An 18,478-nucleotide genomic window follows, 5' to 3' on the forward strand; every position below is an offset into this window, starting at 1 on the left:
AGAAGAACGATTCACTTTTGTCCACAGTGCAGAACACTTTGAAATAAGTAAGTGTCTTATCTAAGTAAGATGAAAACGTTTTTGGATCCGGTAGGGCTGCTTTTTTGCCACACACAGGTATTTTGTTTAGTATGCGCCTAAAAGACGGAGACTCTACAGTACGCAGAGGTAGCATCTCTTCCACTACGTAGTTTGCAATCATTTTTTAAGCTCACCTTTAGACACTTTCTGCACCGCCTGTGTAAAATCAAGTTTTGGCTGCATAACAGGGGTTGCTTTAGCGTTATCTGACGACGAACATGGATCACTCAAAAGTGTTCGTAGATGCTGCCTTGTCAGGTGCTTCAGTAGATTACTTGCGCTATTGACAGCGGCCAAAAGTTTTTTCTGCCCAGGACATAGCTTACATTGTACCGTAATGTTCTTGTCTACCTGTGTCAAAAAACTGAAATAATTGGAATATTTCTATTTTTCTAAAACAGCCACTCGCTTCTGCCGACATCTTCCACTTCAGACAACATAACCAACTAGCGCGCAGCGAACTCGTTACACGCAACTGCACTACAGCTAACGATTTTAAAGAGGCAGTGTTCACTTTTAACTTTGCCGATACATTTAGATTTTAAATTCAATATTGATTTATGCAAACCTGTTGAACTAATTTACAGTATGTAACTCGTACATTATAAGTAACTGTAATGAAATTACCTACAAATGAAAAGTAATCCCTTACTTTACCTTTTCAGTGTATAAGTATTTTAATCACAGTAACTCTGGACATGAGGTGGAGTAAATTATGACAACATTTTCATTTTGGTGTGAACTATTCGTTTAAATTCAAGGATCTCTAATTTATTTTAAAATCCTTTTCATTCAGACCATCTATGAATTTTAAATCTTTAAATTAGTGCTGCCAAATGATTAATCATGATCACATCCAATACTGAGCTATGGGACGGCAAATCCTGACTAACCAGTGGACCGATCTCATGCTACAGTATCTGAAATGTTATTATGGTCATTTGGAAATGCCTGAGCAAAGTCTCTCAAAGAATTTCTGTATATTGGCCTCCCAGAACTGTTAAACGACTGCATTTCCAAACAGCACCATTCACCTCCGAAAGCAATAACAACATTCCCTGTGTTTTGTCTGCTCGTTCTAAGGTGCAAGTTGTTTATTATATAGGAAAATTATTATATTCAGTAGCTTATCCTACTTTTCCTAGTGATGTTTGGTGGCACTTTATCAGGCCCGGCCATTGGTATTTTTTAAAGTAAAGTGAAGTGAAAGTGAAGTGAAAGTGACATTCAGCCAAGTATGGTGACCCATACTCAGAATTTGTGCTCTGCATTTAACCCATCCGAAATGCACACACACAGAGCAGTGAACACACACACACACTGTGAGCACACACCCGGAGCAGTGGGCAGCCATTTATGCTGCGGCGCCCGGGGAGCAGTTGGGGGTTCGATGCCTTGCTCAAGGTCACCTAAGTCATGGTATTGAAGGTGGAGAGAGAGCTGTTCATGCACTACCCCCACCCGCAATTCCGTCCGGCCCGAGACTAGAACCCACAACCCTTCGATTGGGAGTCCGACACTCTAACCATTAGGCCACGACTTCCCCTAATTTTTCTGTTTCCTTTTAAATGGCAGAGATGATACATTTTATTTCATAAGAAATTTGCTATTCTCTAGACTGAACGGCAGGTGATTTTTGAAATTGTTCTATTTTGAAAATCTATTGGCACAGAAGAAACACTAGAATTCCTTTCCAGAGTGAGTCAGCAGATGGTGTTTCAGGTCTCTCTTATATGAGAAACTCTCGTCACACTCAAGACACATGTAAGGCCTCTCTCCTGTGTGAACTCTCATGTGAGTTTGTAAGTTTCCCATAAATCTGAAGCGGTTTCCACAATGAGGGCAGATGTAAGGCCTCTCTCCTGTGTGAACTCTCATGTGAGTCTGCAAGTTTGCTATAGATCTGAAGTTCTTTCCACACTGAGGGCAGTTAAAAGGCTTCTCTCCAGTATGAATTCTCATGTGAACAGCAAGAATTGTATTGTTTGAGCAAGTCTTTCCACATTGAAGGCACATGTGTGGTTTCTCTCCAGTGTGAGTAATCACATGATTTGTAAGGGTTTTTCTGTCTGAGAAACTCATTCGACACTGATGACAGGCAAAACTGCTCTCTCTTAAGTGAACCTTCATGTGCCTTTTAAGGGTTACCTTATATCGGAAGCTTCTTTCACACTGATCACATGTAAAAGGCGTCTCACCAGTGTGACTGTTTATATGATCCATAAGGTTTATTTTTGTTGTAAAGCTCTTTTCACACAGTTTGCAGGCGTAAGGCTTCTCTCCAGTGTGAACTCTCATGTGCCTGTTAAAGTTTCCTTGCTGAGTGAAACAGTTTCCACACTGAGGGCACGTATAAGGCTTTTCTCTAGTGTGAATACTCATGTGGCCTTTAAGAGTTGCTTTTTTATTGAAACACTTTCCACACTGCTGGCAGGTGTAAGGCCTCTCTCCAGAGTGAGCATCAATGTGGCGTTTCAGGTTTCCTTTTGAAGACAAACACTTTCCACACTGTTGGCAGGTGAAATTACTTTTTTGTGAGGAAGTCTTTACAGATATTTCTTCAGTTACGATATCACGATTTTTTATTTCATCAAGTACTTCACTCTCGTCTTTCAGGGGCATCAGATCTAAGGTGAAAAGAGACAAATACAAGTTAACTCCAGTTTAATGGGCACAAAGCAACAAGCAAAATGTTTAGACATAAAACATCATCAACAACAAAAAAACTCCAGTGGGCGTGTCAGATTGCACATAATATTATATTGTGGTGAAGTGGGCATGGGAAGCCGAAAAAGCTGCAGCGAGAGAAAGAATGTGGGGACGAGCCGAGCCGCAGTTTACTTTTGTTCATCCTGTTTTATTTTGAGTTAATAAATAGCCTTTTTTGCCACCCCTGACTTCCTTGTCCATTGTCTATTGAACTGTTCTACACTGGTGCCAAAAACCCAGGACAAGGAAGTCGGACACCTTTCGTGATGGCCCAACAGCTCCGGGACACTTGCTGCAGGTGGTTGTTGGCAGAGGATCACGATGTCAAGGGAGTGGTCGATCTGGTGGTAATGGAAAAGTTTATCGCTCGGCTACTGGTGGGTCCGGTGCCACCGCCCGACATCGCTGACGCAGGCTATCCAGCTGCCTGAAGACCATCTGGTGTCGTGCTCCGGGGGTGAAGCCCCTTTCTAACCTCGCTCTCTCTCTCCCTTCCCTTTCCTCTCACCCTATTTCTGTTCCCAGGTCGCATAGTAACGTGCCCCCTCGAGTCCCACAGTGAAGTGGGCCTTCCAGGGGAACAGACCAGGGACACGGGAGGGCGCAGGGCCTAGTGGTCCATTCGCCCCTTTCTCCTCTCTCCACCAATCTTTTGGCCATCCTTCTGCCGCTAGGGCGGCGGGAAAGCCTGGGCCGGCCGGCAGGAGATGCGGGGACCCGGGGCATTTTCTGGACCAGTGTCCAACGATGGAGGTGGGAGCATTGATCCAGGTTCCCGACTCCCCAGCGGCTCCCCCCGATAAAGCTGGGCTGTACCAAATACCTGTGAGTATCGAGGGGGGTACATATCAGGCTTTGGTGGATTTGGGCTGTAACCAAACCTCCATTCATCAAAGCCTGATGCAACAGAGGGCATTGGATACAAGCTGCAAGGTTAAAGTGAGGTGTGTACACGGAGATGTGGTGGACTACCCTTTAGTGCCTGTTAATATTCTGTTTCGGGGGACAACGCTTAGAGTGAAGGTGGTGGTTAATTCCCACCTTAGGCATCCGCTGATTCTGGGGACAGATTGGCTAGCTTTTACACAATTAGTGGGGGTTTTGTGTGCGGATACTTCTTGGGAGACAGGACAGGGAAACGGAGAAGCAGTGGCACAGGCTGGGGATGCAGTTGCGGGACCTTCATAGGCTGACTCAGAGGAAACAAGAGCGAGGGCGGACTTCATGTCCCCTGAGCTAATTGACTTTTCACTGGAGCAGCCTCATGATGAGATGCTTAAAATCGCATATGACCGGGTCAGCACCATCAACGGACGGCTTCTCCAGCCTGATCAACCACTCTCTTTTCCTTATTTTTCCATTCAAAAAGGAATATAACCCAATTATTAGTCCCAAAAAGCCATCGGGAAATGCTTTTCCAGGCGGCACACTGTAGTCCCATGACAGGCCACTGGGGAAGCAAAGACACGTGAGTGGCTCATGGCCCGTTTTTTTTTTGGCCGGGCATTCACGAACACATCCGCTGGTGGTGTGCGGGGTGTCGGGAATGTCAGATGGTAAATCCGCCGGGCACTTCTAAAGAGCCATTGTGTCCCTTACCACTGATGGAGGTCCCCTTGGAAAGAATTGGTACGGACCTCATCGGGCCATTAGAACGCTCAGCACGCGGGCATCGTTTTGCATTAGTTCTCGTGGACTATACAACACGATACCCAGAAGCAGTGCCGCTTCGCACAATCTCCGCAAAGAGTGTGGCGGACGCACTGTTTCGAGTGATCTCCCGGACCAGGACCTGGTCTCACAGACCAGGGCACGGCAATTATGTCACGTACGGTAAGCGAGCTATACGAACTATTGGGTATTAGATCGATTCGCACTAGCGTCTATCACCCACAAACAGATGGCGATCACCCACAAACGATTTAACCGCACATTGAAATCCATGGTTTGTAAGTTCGTTAAGGAGGATGCCAAAACTTGGGATAAATGGCTCAAGCCCCTATTGTTCGCATTGCGGGAGGTTCCACAAGCCTCCACAGGGGTTTCCCCATTCAAGCTTCTCTATGGTCGTCAGCCCCGCAGTGTGCTTGACGTCATTAGGGAGGCTTGGGAGGAGGGGCCTTCAAACAGCCGTAGTGAAATTCAGTATGTCATGGACCTTCGAGCAAAACTTCACACTCTGGGGCAGCTGTCTATGGAGCATTTGCTCCAGGCTCAAGACAAACAGAGTCGGCTGTACAACAGGGGTACGCGAGCGCATCAATTTACACCGAGAGAGAAAATGCTTGTGTTACTTCCAACATACAGTTCTAAATTACTTGCGAAGTGGCAAGGACCGTTTGTGGTTACACGGCGAGTGGAACTCGATTATGAGGTGGTGCGATCGGATAGAAGGAATTCAAGTCAAATTTATAATCTCAATCGTCTAAAACGGTGGAATGAGGTGACCTTGGTTGAGTTAGCCGTGACAATTTCAGCAAAGGATGACCAGAAGCAGCTGTCAAAACCAACCCTCTCGCTCTGGTCCCTGGGGGAGATCACCTCTCGCCGCGGCAGTTCGCTGAGGTAACCAAGTCGCAAGCAGATTTTGTGGACATATTTTCACCCCTGCCGGGTCGCAAGAATCTCATACAGCACCATATCGAAACGGCCCCTAGGGAAGTGGTGTGCAGCCGCCTTCCATCATTTAGAGTTGGGAGTAATAGAACAATTGCATAGCGACTGGGCGAGCCCGATAGTTTTAGTCGCTAAAACAGACGGCTCGGTCCGTTTCTGTGTTGATTACCGAAAGGTGAATGCAGTGTCGAAATTCAACGCTTATCCAATGCCCTGAGTTGACAAGCTGCTTGATAAGTTAGGTTAGGCTCACTTTTATTCGACACTGGATTTAACAAAAGGGTATTGGCAGATCCCCTTATCGCCATTATCCAAAGAAAAAACGGCCTTCACCACGCCGTTTGGGTTGCACCAATTTGTCTGCCTTCCTTTTGGGTTATTCGGGGCTCCCGCACCTTTCAGCGTCTTATGGACAAGATTCTCTGGCCCCATTGCGCGTACGCTGCTGCCTATCTCAACATCATTATACACAGTAATGATTGGCAGTGGCATATGGAACATCTGCATGCAGTCCTGAGATCCTTAAGGGGGGCTGGACTCATGGCGAACCCACGGAAGTGTGCAATTGGGCGCGAGGAGGTACAGTATCTGGGCTTCCACTTGGGTCATGGGCAGGTGCGTCCCCAAATTGACAAGAAAGCAGCAATTGCAGCTTGCCCAAGCCCCAAGACCAAAAAGGAGGTGAGACAGTTCCTGGGGCTAGTGGGATATTATAGAGGGTTTATTCCTAAGTATTCGGAGCTCACCAGCCCGCTGACTGATCTCACCAAAAAGGAAGCACCAAATCCTGTCCAGTGGCCGGAGCCGTGCCAACAGGCCCTAACCAAGGTAAAGGCTGCCCTGTGCGGTGGGCTGCTCTTGCACTCTACTAACTTTAATCTCCCGTTTTTGTTGCAGATGGACGCGTCGGACAGGGGGCTGGGTGCTGTCCTGTCTCAGGTGGTCGCAGGAGAGGAGCGGCCGGTGCTGTATCTAATTCGAAAGCTCTCAAAGAGAGAGACTAGATACAGCACCATTGAAAAATAATGTTTAGCCATTTCGGCTGTCCTCACTCTACGCTATTACCTCCTGGGACGGCAATTCACTCTCTGTTTGGACCACGCGCCCAGATGGCCCCGGCCTGAGTCTGGCAGTGGGGTATGTGGCAAGGTGGGCGTGGGAAGCCGAAAAAGCTGCAGCGGGAGAAAGAATGTGGGGACGAGCGGTAATAAGGAGGTCAAATGATTAATGACTAACACCTGTTTGTAATTCAAGTGATTGGGAAGAGAGGAGTTATAATAAAAGAAATCGTCCCTGGCATTTTTTGGTCCAGGCGGGCCACCACCACTTCAATACTATAGATATGTCGGCCCCTTTAGTGCGTCTGCCCAATGGGAAAGTGCCCGGTATGCCCGATTACCAATCCAGCCCTGTTCTCAAGGATTAAAGATTAAACTGAAAAAAAGAACGGAAAAATAATTGCACAATCAACCTGTTCTTTAGCCTTTGCTTATATTATAGTCCTAATCTCAGTCTAGTTGCTTGCCTGGATTACCTGAGTTTTGATTATTGCATGTTTATTCTTGGATTGCTCTATCATCTTGTCATTTGGACTCCATTTGTTCCTGCCTGAACCATTGCTCGCCTTCATGGATTATCGCTCTTGTTTTGCCCCCCTGGATTATGATCGTAGATCGAAGACTAGTCTGGTCTCCAGTGTGGGGGATGAACTGCTGGTGTCTGCACGAGCAGCTGGTTTCCCCAAACCCACTCACTTTACTGTCTCAAATGTTAACCATGATGGGGATCGCTTTTTGCCCACTATGGTGTCTCTAGAGGTGTCAACTGATGCTGCATAACCTCGAGGTAGTGGTGCCCTCAACCGTGTTCCCCAAAGCAATGGTGCCCGCTGCAGTTTCTCCAGAGGAGGCGGCGCATGCAGCAGAACCTTTCGAAGCAGCAGGACTCACTTCAGCTCCTTGTATGATGGTGGCAGCGCTCCAACAATACACTTTCAGCCCATTATGTCAAGGTCGAAGGAATCGTAGATAAGCACTATCTGTCCTGGTAATGAACTTTCCCCGTTTCCTGAGGGTACTGCTGCAGAACCTCCAGAGGTGTCAGTGGTAACCATCTATGAACTCTCTACCTCACGTCACTGCTATGGAGGCCAGTTATGAACTATTGTCCTGTCCTGACCCAACCGAGGAGGCTACCTCAGAACTTTCAGCTTTGTCTGTCACACCCAAGGATGTGGGCTGTGAAATACCTGACTGTTTTGCTGTGCCTATAGGGCCCATTCGTGAATCCTAATCCCTGCCTGTCATGGCCATGGAAGCTGTAAATGAAGTTTCTGTAAGCCTTGTTAACCCTGTCATTAACCCCAGAACAAAAATAACATTCAATGTCTGCCCTGTTAACCCGGTCACTGACAAAATAACCACTCATGAGCATTGGGGCTTGCCTTCGACTAAAGATTTTTTTTCATTTTTAAGCATTAATCGACTATTAGTCCCACTTTTAATAAACCATATAAATCATAATAATGAGCCTTTAATTGCTTACATAGCCTAATAAGCGCTCAGGCGCACGCAAAAAAGGCTTATCACAGTGCACTGGCAAATATAATTTTTACTTTATTAGGGAAAAACACTGCATTAACGTTTTAATTTATTGTAACATCGTAATTTATTGTAGCACTATTGCTTTCTGTTTCCGGTTTAAGAGATGAAGTCTTCGACAGTGACTCATCTCCACAGTATTCACCTATATGCATGTTTCATACAGATTACATAATATGAGAATATTTGTTTCTGTTTGAATTGGTTTACTTAAAAGTTTCACTCTATAGATATATTTTTCATGTCTGTACTAAGGCAAACATACACAGAGTTTTGAAGTGACAGGCTCAAGTTCACAGAGTCCGAGACGACAGAAAGCATCATGTTTGCTTTAATTATTTTACAATAGCACAACATTTCATTGCTATTCAGAAACAGAAACAAAAGATGCATTACTCTTATCTGTATGACCAAAAACGATGAAGTATTTTAAGAGCAAACGATCGCAGTGTGGCCTCCATCTGTCATGCAGTACCCCAAGTTCGCTACAGTTTAGCTTTGACACCCCGCACAAACCAAGGGGCAAGGAACTCGACCGGAAGTTGAAGTCGGGTGGGGGCTGCCATCTTGTAGCAGAACTTCACTTGTGTTAGCATTCCCATTGACTCCCATTCATTTTGGCGTCACTTTGACAGCGAATAACTTTACATCTGAGATGTTTAAAGACTCCATTTGTCCATTATTTATTTCTAAAGATACACGACAATGTATAAAGGGCTCCATTACCTTCTATGTTACATTATGGTCCTGTAGAAACAGTTTTTGTAAAAATAGAGAGTCGAGTGGTTATGACGCAATCGTTAGCCTGTCGCATTACCGTACAGACAGGAGGAGAGGCTTGCAGGCAATTAACTTAATATGGCGTACTGGCGTTACATTTTAAAATACTATACAAAATAATTAATCAGAATACGTACTCCTTCTCACTCACACCAAAGAACTCCCTGCTCAAGCTCGCCGTCTCCGCAAGATTAACGATGGCAGTTTGCACACACAGCCACTAGAAGATTTACATCTGTCAGACAGGTTGCTGACGTCGTCAAGCTTCGTTTGAGTCTGCGCGTCAGAAACGGAAGTGCTAAAAAACGCTAAAAATGGGCTTCACTTGTCTCAATTGAGTTCCAATGGGGATGCTGTGTCCATTTCTTTTACTGTCTATGGCACACACGTGCACTTTTTGTAGGCTAACATTAGATTGAGCTGCCATGTAAAGTTGCTACTACATACATTTCTCAGATGATAAGCCATATTTGAGGTCGATGAATGTTAGGTGAGCATATGGATGTCCTGCCCGATGTATATTACCACAAAGAACAGCCGTAATGGGTAATACAATTTTGACTGATACAATTTTGGTAATATTAAGAAAATTTTATTAATTTAATTTAATACATTTATTTAGCAGAAAAGGCATGGCTGATAGAAACACATGCAAACATAAAAGAAAATCAAACTGGAAGCAAGAACAGCTATATTAAGGTTATAATCAAACATTTGAAATTGGGATAACCTCCAAACCAAACCAATTAGAAAAAATGCAACAGCCATTTTAGGATATTTCACATTTGGTCTTAGTGAGAGTCCTCCTCACTACTCCTAACGTTTCACAGATTTAGGAGCTAATTTTAGTGGCAAAACGCTTCGTGAAATACTCCTAGAGCAAAAATTTAGGAGTCCTAAATTTAGGACTGAAACGACCACTATTTTCAAAGTTTTCTCCTAAATTGGAAAGTTCAGAGCTACTTTTAGCCTCAAGATATTTTGTGAATACAGGCCCTGGTTTTTCATGATCGGATAACTAAAACACCTTAAGTGACGAGGTGTGAACAACCATAAATCTTCATGACTGATGAAGATTACACGAAAGTGTGTTTGATTAGGGATCGATTGGATTAAATTTTTTATATTCAAATAATTTTTCTCTTGACATTTTTTTCTTGTCACATTCACTGCTGGCTTCTTGATTGCAATATTTGAAACAGTTTCAAAGCACCTTTACAGGTGTTATTGTTATGTTATTGTTATGTTAATGGAAAAATGCAAATCTAGTTAACTGACATGGGAATGTTACAATCTTTAAGACCCAAACCTGATCCTGGAGCTCAAACACTGTATATTAGTCGTCTCTCTAATCAAACATACCTGATTCAAGTCCACATTTCATAATTAGACACAAAATCTGAAATGGGTGTTTCATAAGTGAGACATCTGAAACAATCACATTTTTATTCCCGTCATATGGACTTGTGAACATCTTTACTCGTTACTAGTGATGTGATATTTTGCACCAAGGCTTCAAACCTTGTATCAGAAAAGTAACATCTCACAGTTCAGTTCTCTGTTTCACAGTTCAGTTCTGCAAAGAAACTGTATTTATGTAATTTCAGTCAAATTTTACAATGGTATTGGAGGGTCGAGTGAATTAATTGAGAATGTTTTGCTTTGTTTGGGCTACTAATGTATAATATTTCCCCCCTAAATTAATGTGTGATGTCACAATAACAAATGCTTAAAGCATTAGTTCACTTTCAAATTAAAACTTCCTAATAATTTACTCACCTTGGAATGGGTCACGCATGCACCTCTGGGAAATGTCAAAGAAAAGGAAACATGATTTTCTTACTTTAGCAAAGGAAAACCAGTCTCCTCTTCGCTTATATCATCTGATATTTTCCCTAAATAAAACCTCGTTTTGTACTTCTACTTAGTAAACCGCGTTTAATTTTGTTCTCTCTGCGCTGGTCACTAATAACGCAACGCGAGTGGCTACTGGAGTGGCTTCTGGTTTTGACAGTCGGCTGAAGTGAGAGAAAAGTGTTTATAAAGCATATACACTTTTATTTTATATTTTTAAATGACCAATCGTTTCGCTAGATAAGACCCTTATTCATCTTCTGGTATGGTTTATAACCCTTTGAAGGTGCACTGAAAGTGTAATTTTGACCTTGAACCATTTGGAGTCCAAGACGTCTACCACATGCTGGAATGTTTTCATCAAAAACCTTAATTTATTTTCGACTGAAGAAAGAAATACATAAACATCTTGGAAGACATGGAGGTGAGTAACTTATCAAGAAATTTTAATTTGAAAGTTAACAAATCCTTTAACCTGGCAGTAGGATCTTCTCAGCTTTACTCTAAGGCAGCATTAGTATTTGTCTGGTCATGTGATTTCAACATGTCTGTCCACCCGCTCCAGGCCAAATAAAACCACTTTTTAATTAAAAAAACACTCATATGATAATTTTCTATAATCATTCATTTCTGTAGAATAAAACAGTTTAATTAGGATCAAATGAATGCGTTCATCTTTGAGACTGAAAACCAACCTGTTTGTTCCTCAGTATCTTCTTGTTTCACACTGATTGTATCTTCAATCTTAATGTCTTCACTCTCCTCTTTAATAGACGCCATCTTTACGTCACATGGATCTCAGTCGCTTTACTTTCGGTGTTCTTCAACACTCTGTCACGATTAAGATGACAATAATTAACAGAAATAAAACATAAATCCTAAAGCCTTGCTCACTGTCAGATTAAATCCCATTTAAATCTGATCATATTTAGATAGTTTGAATGGGAGTGAACTACGTGAAATCTGATTTGTACAAAACCATTTCGAGCTACATTAGTATGTGGTTTGGAGCCCTATTCAAATCGAATCCTGGAAATCTGTTTCAGTCTGACCTTACTTTTTCACGTTCTCAGGCATTTATTAATTTGTAGAACGCATTTGACACTTTAAAAACATCTGCAGTTTGTTTGTTGAAGTTGATGTATTTACAGAGTTTTGTCAGCATTGCGATTCTCTCTGTACATATACACTCTTCAATAGACGTTTTAACAAAATTTAAACAATGTATTTTTCAGCGCTACTTATATGGATTTATATATTAAGTTTACCACTCAAACAAGTGGTAAAATATTTAACCATGTACTTATATTAAAATCGCAAAAATTTCAAATTAAAACTTAAAATTGACAAAAACAGCCGCCTATCATGCCTTTTCTTTTTCATTTAAGTTTTAATACAATAAATATTGCATGTCACAAATAATTTTTTTCCCACCTACATCAGGAATGAGACGAGAGTTGTTCATTATGTCGCCTTGTTGAAGTAAATTTTATTTTTCATTGCTTTTTTACCCCGGTCCTAAAGTAAAAAAAAATATGACTGTGTAAAAGAGTATAATTAAATGAAATGCATTTATTGTGAGATTACTACATTTTATTTAATTAAACGCATTTATGGTGAAATTATTATATATTCACGTGAACCTGTGTTCATTTTGACCACGAACCATGCACTGTCAGCCTGTCACTTTAATTCAGCGCGTGCAGCACATCAGAAATAGACTCGGTCACGGTGCGGAAACGATCTCTGCACTGCACCGCACATGGAACGGATTGCCGGACCGCATCTGCGCGCAGTGTGAAAGCTCTAAAATACGGAGCCCGGGAATCAGGTGTATAAGATTAAAAAACCCGAAGCCCCTCCGTATATTCACCAGGCCCGCCTATTAATGACGTTCTGTATCCGCTACTGTTATAAACTAATTCACGCTATATGGAGCGAAATGAGACGCGTCTTTTCTGTAACGCGTGTGGATGGGCTTCACTCACATGTGTAAAGCTAAAACATGTTTGATAAAAGCATTGCAGTTTTATATGCAATAATAATTAAGCCACTTTACATTACTTGTAAAAACAAAAATAGCCCACAAAGGCAGCATTGATTTCAACGCTTTAAATGCTTAAAAACCACAAACCGTTCCTCAGTTGAATCACAACAAATGCAGGAGCGCGGCGCCGCCTTGTGACGTCAGAGCGCCACACCAAAATAAAAGTACAGTTTAAACCGGGGGGCAGGGTTTTTTAATATTTTATTGAAGCAGCCCTGGGCGCCGCCATTGGCTAGAGGACCCCCACCCATTTCACATTACAAGAATGTAAGTGAACTTGTAAATCATGGAGCGTGAAAAACAAAACTACAACACTGAGAGCAATCAGTAATGTTATTTCAATGTTTGTTTAAATGTACAGTTTAAAAACAGTTTACATGCATGCACAGACCTGCTGCAAAAACAAATAAATAAAGCTGTCTAGACAGTAATCTTGCTGTTTGTCCTCATTTGTAAGTGGCTTTGGATAAAAGTGTATGCTAAATAACTAAATATAAATGTAAATCTAGGTGATATCATATCTCTAATTACAAATAATCACGATCAAACAAATGTGGAGCCACAGTATCAGCAGCAGACACTCAAGCACGCTCGATCATGACATCAAACAGACGTTGCATTTTGACTGAGAATGAAAAATGGGTTGACATTAGCAGTCGTGTAGTGGTGCCTGGAGAAGTGGGTATACTTTTAATTTATGCCCCCATTTTTCTTTAAAACAGCCCAGCAAAGGATGAACACCCTGTTATAAACAGAGACATGTAAAACCAGTCTTGCATATTTAGTTCACTATAAAATGAGTCAGAGTATAGCTTTAATTAAATAAAAATTATGATTTCATTACTGAGTAGTCAGTAATGCCACTACAGAGATTCCAACTATAAACAAAAAGCATAGAAACTCCAATTCTGGTTAAAATGTAAAGTTGTAACGATGTATTTGCACAGCAGAAGAATTTGGGAAAAAAATGTAGATTGTTTTGGAGTCAGATCATGATAAACAAATCTGTCTGTGTAAATAGCCCGCCTTGTTGGCAGACGCTTTTTAAACTAACTCCATCCACCATCATTCGAACCAAGGTCAAAACAGCCCTACCATTACTTCATCACATCACAACAGATCATCCAGAGCTTCAGCCTCATCTCAGCTGAACTTCCAGAGCCTCTGCCTCGTCTCAACTGAACTTCCAGAGCCTCGTCACATCCCATCTGTTGCACCCAGCAATGTTCTCTCAGCCTGTTGTGTTGCTGTCAAGAAGACTGTTACCACTGTGGAACCTCCAGAGGTGGCAGCTACTGCTGCAGAACCTTTAGAGGTGTCAGTAGTATCCATCCATGAACTCTCGTCCTATCCTGTCATGGCCACGGAGGCCATCCACCAACTCACTGTCTGTCCTGTCACGGCTATGGACGCCATTTGGGAACTCCTTAACCACACCCATGGCCACGGAGGCCGCCATTAACCTGTTCATGTTCTCTATTTCAGTCCTACCTGACCAGACTTGCTCTCCTTTACCATCGACTCCACTTTGGTGGTCCTCTGCTCCACCCTGGTGGGCTTCTGTTCCATATGCTCGGCTGTGGTGGTCCTCTGCTCCACCCTGGTGGGCTTCTGTCCCATATGCTCGGCTGTGGTGGTCCTCTGCTCCGCCCTGGTGGGCTTCTGTCCCATATGCTCGGCTGTGGTGGTCCTCTGCTCTGCCCTGTTGGGCTTCTGTCCCGTCTGCTCGACTGTTGTGTTTACAGTGCCCTCTGCCCCTCTCCGTGTTCTGCCTTCGCTCCACCGCCCTCCTAGATTGTTTAGAGCATCTGGAAGCCACTCCTTGGGGGGGCTGGCTATGTCACGATCATCAGCTGAAGTGCCTATTAACTCCTCCTATAGAGGGCACTCCACTCAGGTCTCTGGCATCTTGTATTTCCATTCCCAACTCCATTTCCCATAATCCCATGCTTAGGGCTAATAACCACCAGGTGCTACCCATTTCCACTCCTCTATATAAACTGTGTTTGGACTCTCTAATAGGGCGAAGTCTTGTTTAGTTCTGTCTGGCATTTCTGAGCGTTTTCCCTGTGTTTGTTCCTTCCATGTTTGACTTTGGATTGTGTATACCAACTTTGATTCTCTGCTTCGACCTCTACTTGTTACTGTTGCTGATTCTGGATATCCCTGACATACTTGACGTTGTGCTCTGACTACTGCCTGTCTGACCATTCTCTTTATCAAACCACTGCATATGGATCCAAACTTTTCTGACTCCTTGTTACACATAGTGATCATGGAGAATTTACATCTGATTTAAGGAAACCTGATGACATCAGACAGAAAACTCCCTGAGCTACCATAGTTCCTCCAGCCTCAAGGGATTCATCGGCTTCTTGGGTCAATAATATCAGAGTCTACTGAGTTTGACAGAAAGCTATATAACCTGCGAGTTCATGTGGATTGTATAATGAACCAAATACCTGTTTCACGACAGAAGTGGGTTGAGTTTGCAGACACAACAGCAAGTGACCGTGTATTACAGGAAGTGACTTGTAAAATCAACTCACCTGGAGAAGAGTCGCTGCCAAGTCCATATCAGCATTTCAAAGATGAGCTTTCTGTCATCGACAGAGTTAATTTAAAAGGAAGAAGGACTGTAGTTCTTAGTACAAAGAGACAACAAATGACTGGGCTCATACACAAAGGCCATAAATATTTCCATGCTGTCTTATTTGAGGTACCACCCCAGTGCTTATCCGCAGGAGCCGCTGTTCATCATGCAGGCCAGGAAAACAATGTCCAGAACCTGGTTTTCAGGAAGTCAAGATGCTGCTAATGCTATTTGCTAACAACACTGTCCCATCAGCTGATCTGCTCCAGTTGAGCTGCATTAACTGGTTAACTCCCCTCGCTGCTCAATGGCCAAAGCTCAAACAAGGCACCCTATGTAAAGCACATTCAGTTTGCTCATACAGGCTGCTGCTCGCTCCTCCTTATAATGTGGCATTTGCTTTATGTCATGTTGCCTGCCCTGTTCACAGGGAAGATATTTCAGCTCTAAACTGTGTAAGTGTTCCCCAATGCTGCTGCTGCTGCTGCTGCTGCTGTCCTCTGACTCTCTGCTATTTCATGGTGCTCATGAAAGTTCAGAGGACTCCCTGAACACAGCCGTACTGAAATTAAATTTCAGGAATATCATACCTGTTTTTTTTTTTTTTTGACTTAATAGACCTTACAGAACTACATTTATTAACATGAACTAATAATGAACCATATGTCTACAGCAGTGGTTCCCAACCTTTTTCATCTCACGGCCCACACATACGTTTGTGCGGCCCACTTCAGAAAAATTAACTGACCCCAAAATTGTTGGGTTAATAACTAAGTATTCAAAAGCTAGATTGTTAACTGTATTTATTGAATGAACTAGGGCTTTGCGACATGGGAAAAAAAAAACTATCGCGATTTCTTTGATCAATTTTGCGATTGTGACACGATTGCAATTGTGATATGCTTTTACAGTCATAAATGTATTCAAGATTAATTTGAAACATATAAAAAAAAAAAAAAAAAAAAATTTATAAAAGAAAAATTGTAACGTCTCTAGAACAAACATAAGTCAAAATTATCACAATAGAAAAGATGTAACAAAATGTACAGACTTTATCCTGTGTGTCCAGGGACTTTTATTTTCTTTTTTGCCATGCATTGTTCATAGAGCTCATTAATTGTAGCAGTGCCTCCGGTGTTTGCAGTGTGTATACAGTATGTGTATGCCAGGGGTGCCCAACCCTGTTCCTGGCTATCGACTGTCCTGCAAAGTTTGGCTCCAACCCTAATCAAACACACCTGCCGTTAATTTTTAAGTGAGCCTGAAGACCTTAATTAGTTGCTTCAGGTGTGTTTGATTAGGATCGGAGCTAAACTTTGTAGGACAGTCGATCGCTAGGAGCAGGGTTGAGCACCCCTGGTGTATGCGGTCAGCAGCGAGAGCGTATAAATATAACGCGAAAGCACATTAAAATAATGCACGCAGATTTCCTTGGCTCTGTCACAAAACCAGACGTGCTTGCTCAGATACACGCTGCTTTCACCCGGAGAAAAGTCTCCTCTCACTTGAACTGCGTCCTGTGTGCTCACAACTGCGCTCACAACTGTCTCTATGCTCATGTGTTAGATGAGCATAAAATCGCTGAAAATCGTGCTATAAAGTGATTTATAAATCATGCACGCTCAAATCGTGATTTTTATGACGATTTCTTTTAATCGCACAGCCCTAGAATGGACTGGAAATGAACAGAAAATAACTCTGGCTGGCACCGCTCAGCAAAACGGGAAAACCAGATCCAGGCAGGGCTCGGCAGTGGGTAGATAGTCACTGGAGCAAGCAGTCAGGAGGAAACACAACAGCCATTAATAGTGGAAGCATAGTAACAGTTTAATATTTCTTTTTGTTATTTAATTTAATATATATATATATATATGAAATGATGTTACGACTTAGACATTTTTACATATATTAACAATATTATTTCTTTTAATAGTAATTGGCTGCCCACCTGCAATACCACCGCGACCGGACCACAGGTTGAAAACCACTGGTCTTCAGTATTGATCACAATGTTAATTTCAACATTTACATTGTGTTTAATTAATTTATTTATTAAAAAAGAATAAATACTGTGACAAATGTACTGCTCAGTTATTTATTGTTATTTAATAAAAGAAAATTAATAAACATTTAAACAAATGTTCTGATGTCTTTTTAAAAGATAAGGAAACTATTTGGGCAGGAAAAAGCTTCACTGCACTGACAGTTGACATTTGGATTAGCCTTGCAACAGAAGCATACCTTGGTGCACATTATCACTGAGGACTGGAAAATGAAGACTCACACTAGTAACAATGACTCTTAATGAACAACATCTGCAAAATGGCTGGAAAAAAAAAGATCAATGCAGAAAAAAACCCTGGATTGGTTATATAACGTTGGACAGAATGTTGATCCGGACATCGCATATATTCAGCGCACATAAGGTAAATGTTTTGCAAACGTTTTTTAGAGAAATAAAAACAGGTCGACGAATCCATGCGCAAATTTTGCGTCTACGTATTTTTTGCGTCGACGTCATTGATGACCTTGACACGTTGTCCCAGCCCTAATCAAAGCCAATCTTGTTACTAATCTTTGACATGACCAAGACTGTGATAAAAGGTTAAAAAATATCCAGTCCACAATTACTTTTTATAATGAAAATAAGTCATTTTTTGTGTTTTTTTTCCCTCCCCAAATCAGTGACATAATATATGGACTTGGTAATTAAAGAGTTAAAATCTTGGATTTTTTTTTTTTTTTTTACATTTGGTAGTTTTGATCAAGACTGAGGTTGATTAATAGATTTATGCAAAAAATGTGAAAAAAATATTTAACTGATAGATTTTTTACAGCAGTTTAATTTAGTGGATGTTTTCATCCACAAACATAATGAAAGGGTAGTGAATTTGCCCACAGTGTATTGTTGATTTTTTTTTTTAATTTCCAAAGCATTTTCCCAAAATATGTCAAAATAAGATTGGTCACCAAAAATCACAAATCAAATTTGCTGAAACACAGAGAAAGTTGTGGCCAAATTAAGACTCAACTTTACCCCCTAGTAGACGAAAACATCTCCAACTTACGCATAAGGGTTGAATAAATGTTCTAGCATTTCATTTAGGTCTCATGTGTCCTTCGTTATGTTATGCAACCCTTTTCTCTACCAGTTCTAAAGAGAGTTTTGTAACATAAATTGGGGGCTCGTCCGGGATA

The 18,478-nt window shown here is 42.0% G+C and overlaps 1 protein-coding gene across 1 annotated transcript; it reads right to left on the reverse strand.

Moving 5' to 3' along the window:
- Nucleotides 1–1,510: 1,510 nt before the first annotated feature.
- On the reverse strand, nt 1,511–12,837 carry LOC113046756 (gastrula zinc finger protein XlCGF8.2DB-like). The gene is made up of 3 exons (XM_026207709.1): nt 12,775–12,837; nt 11,336–11,471; nt 1,511–2,708 (listed from the first exon to the last, which is right to left on the reverse strand). The coding sequence occupies exons 2-3, from the start codon at nt 11,418–11,420 to the stop codon at nt 1,762–1,764; spliced, it is 1,032 nt and encodes a 343-aa protein (XP_026063494.1). The 5' UTR covers nt 11,421–11,471; nt 12,775–12,837; the 3' UTR covers nt 1,511–1,761.
- Nucleotides 12,838–18,478: the final 5,641 nt, after the last annotated feature.

This window comes from Carassius auratus, chromosome 28 (genome assembly GCF_003368295.1).
Source record: "Carassius auratus strain Wakin chromosome 28, ASM336829v1, whole genome shotgun sequence".
NCBI classification, from domain to species: domain Eukaryota; kingdom Metazoa; phylum Chordata; class Actinopteri; order Cypriniformes; family Cyprinidae; genus Carassius; species Carassius auratus.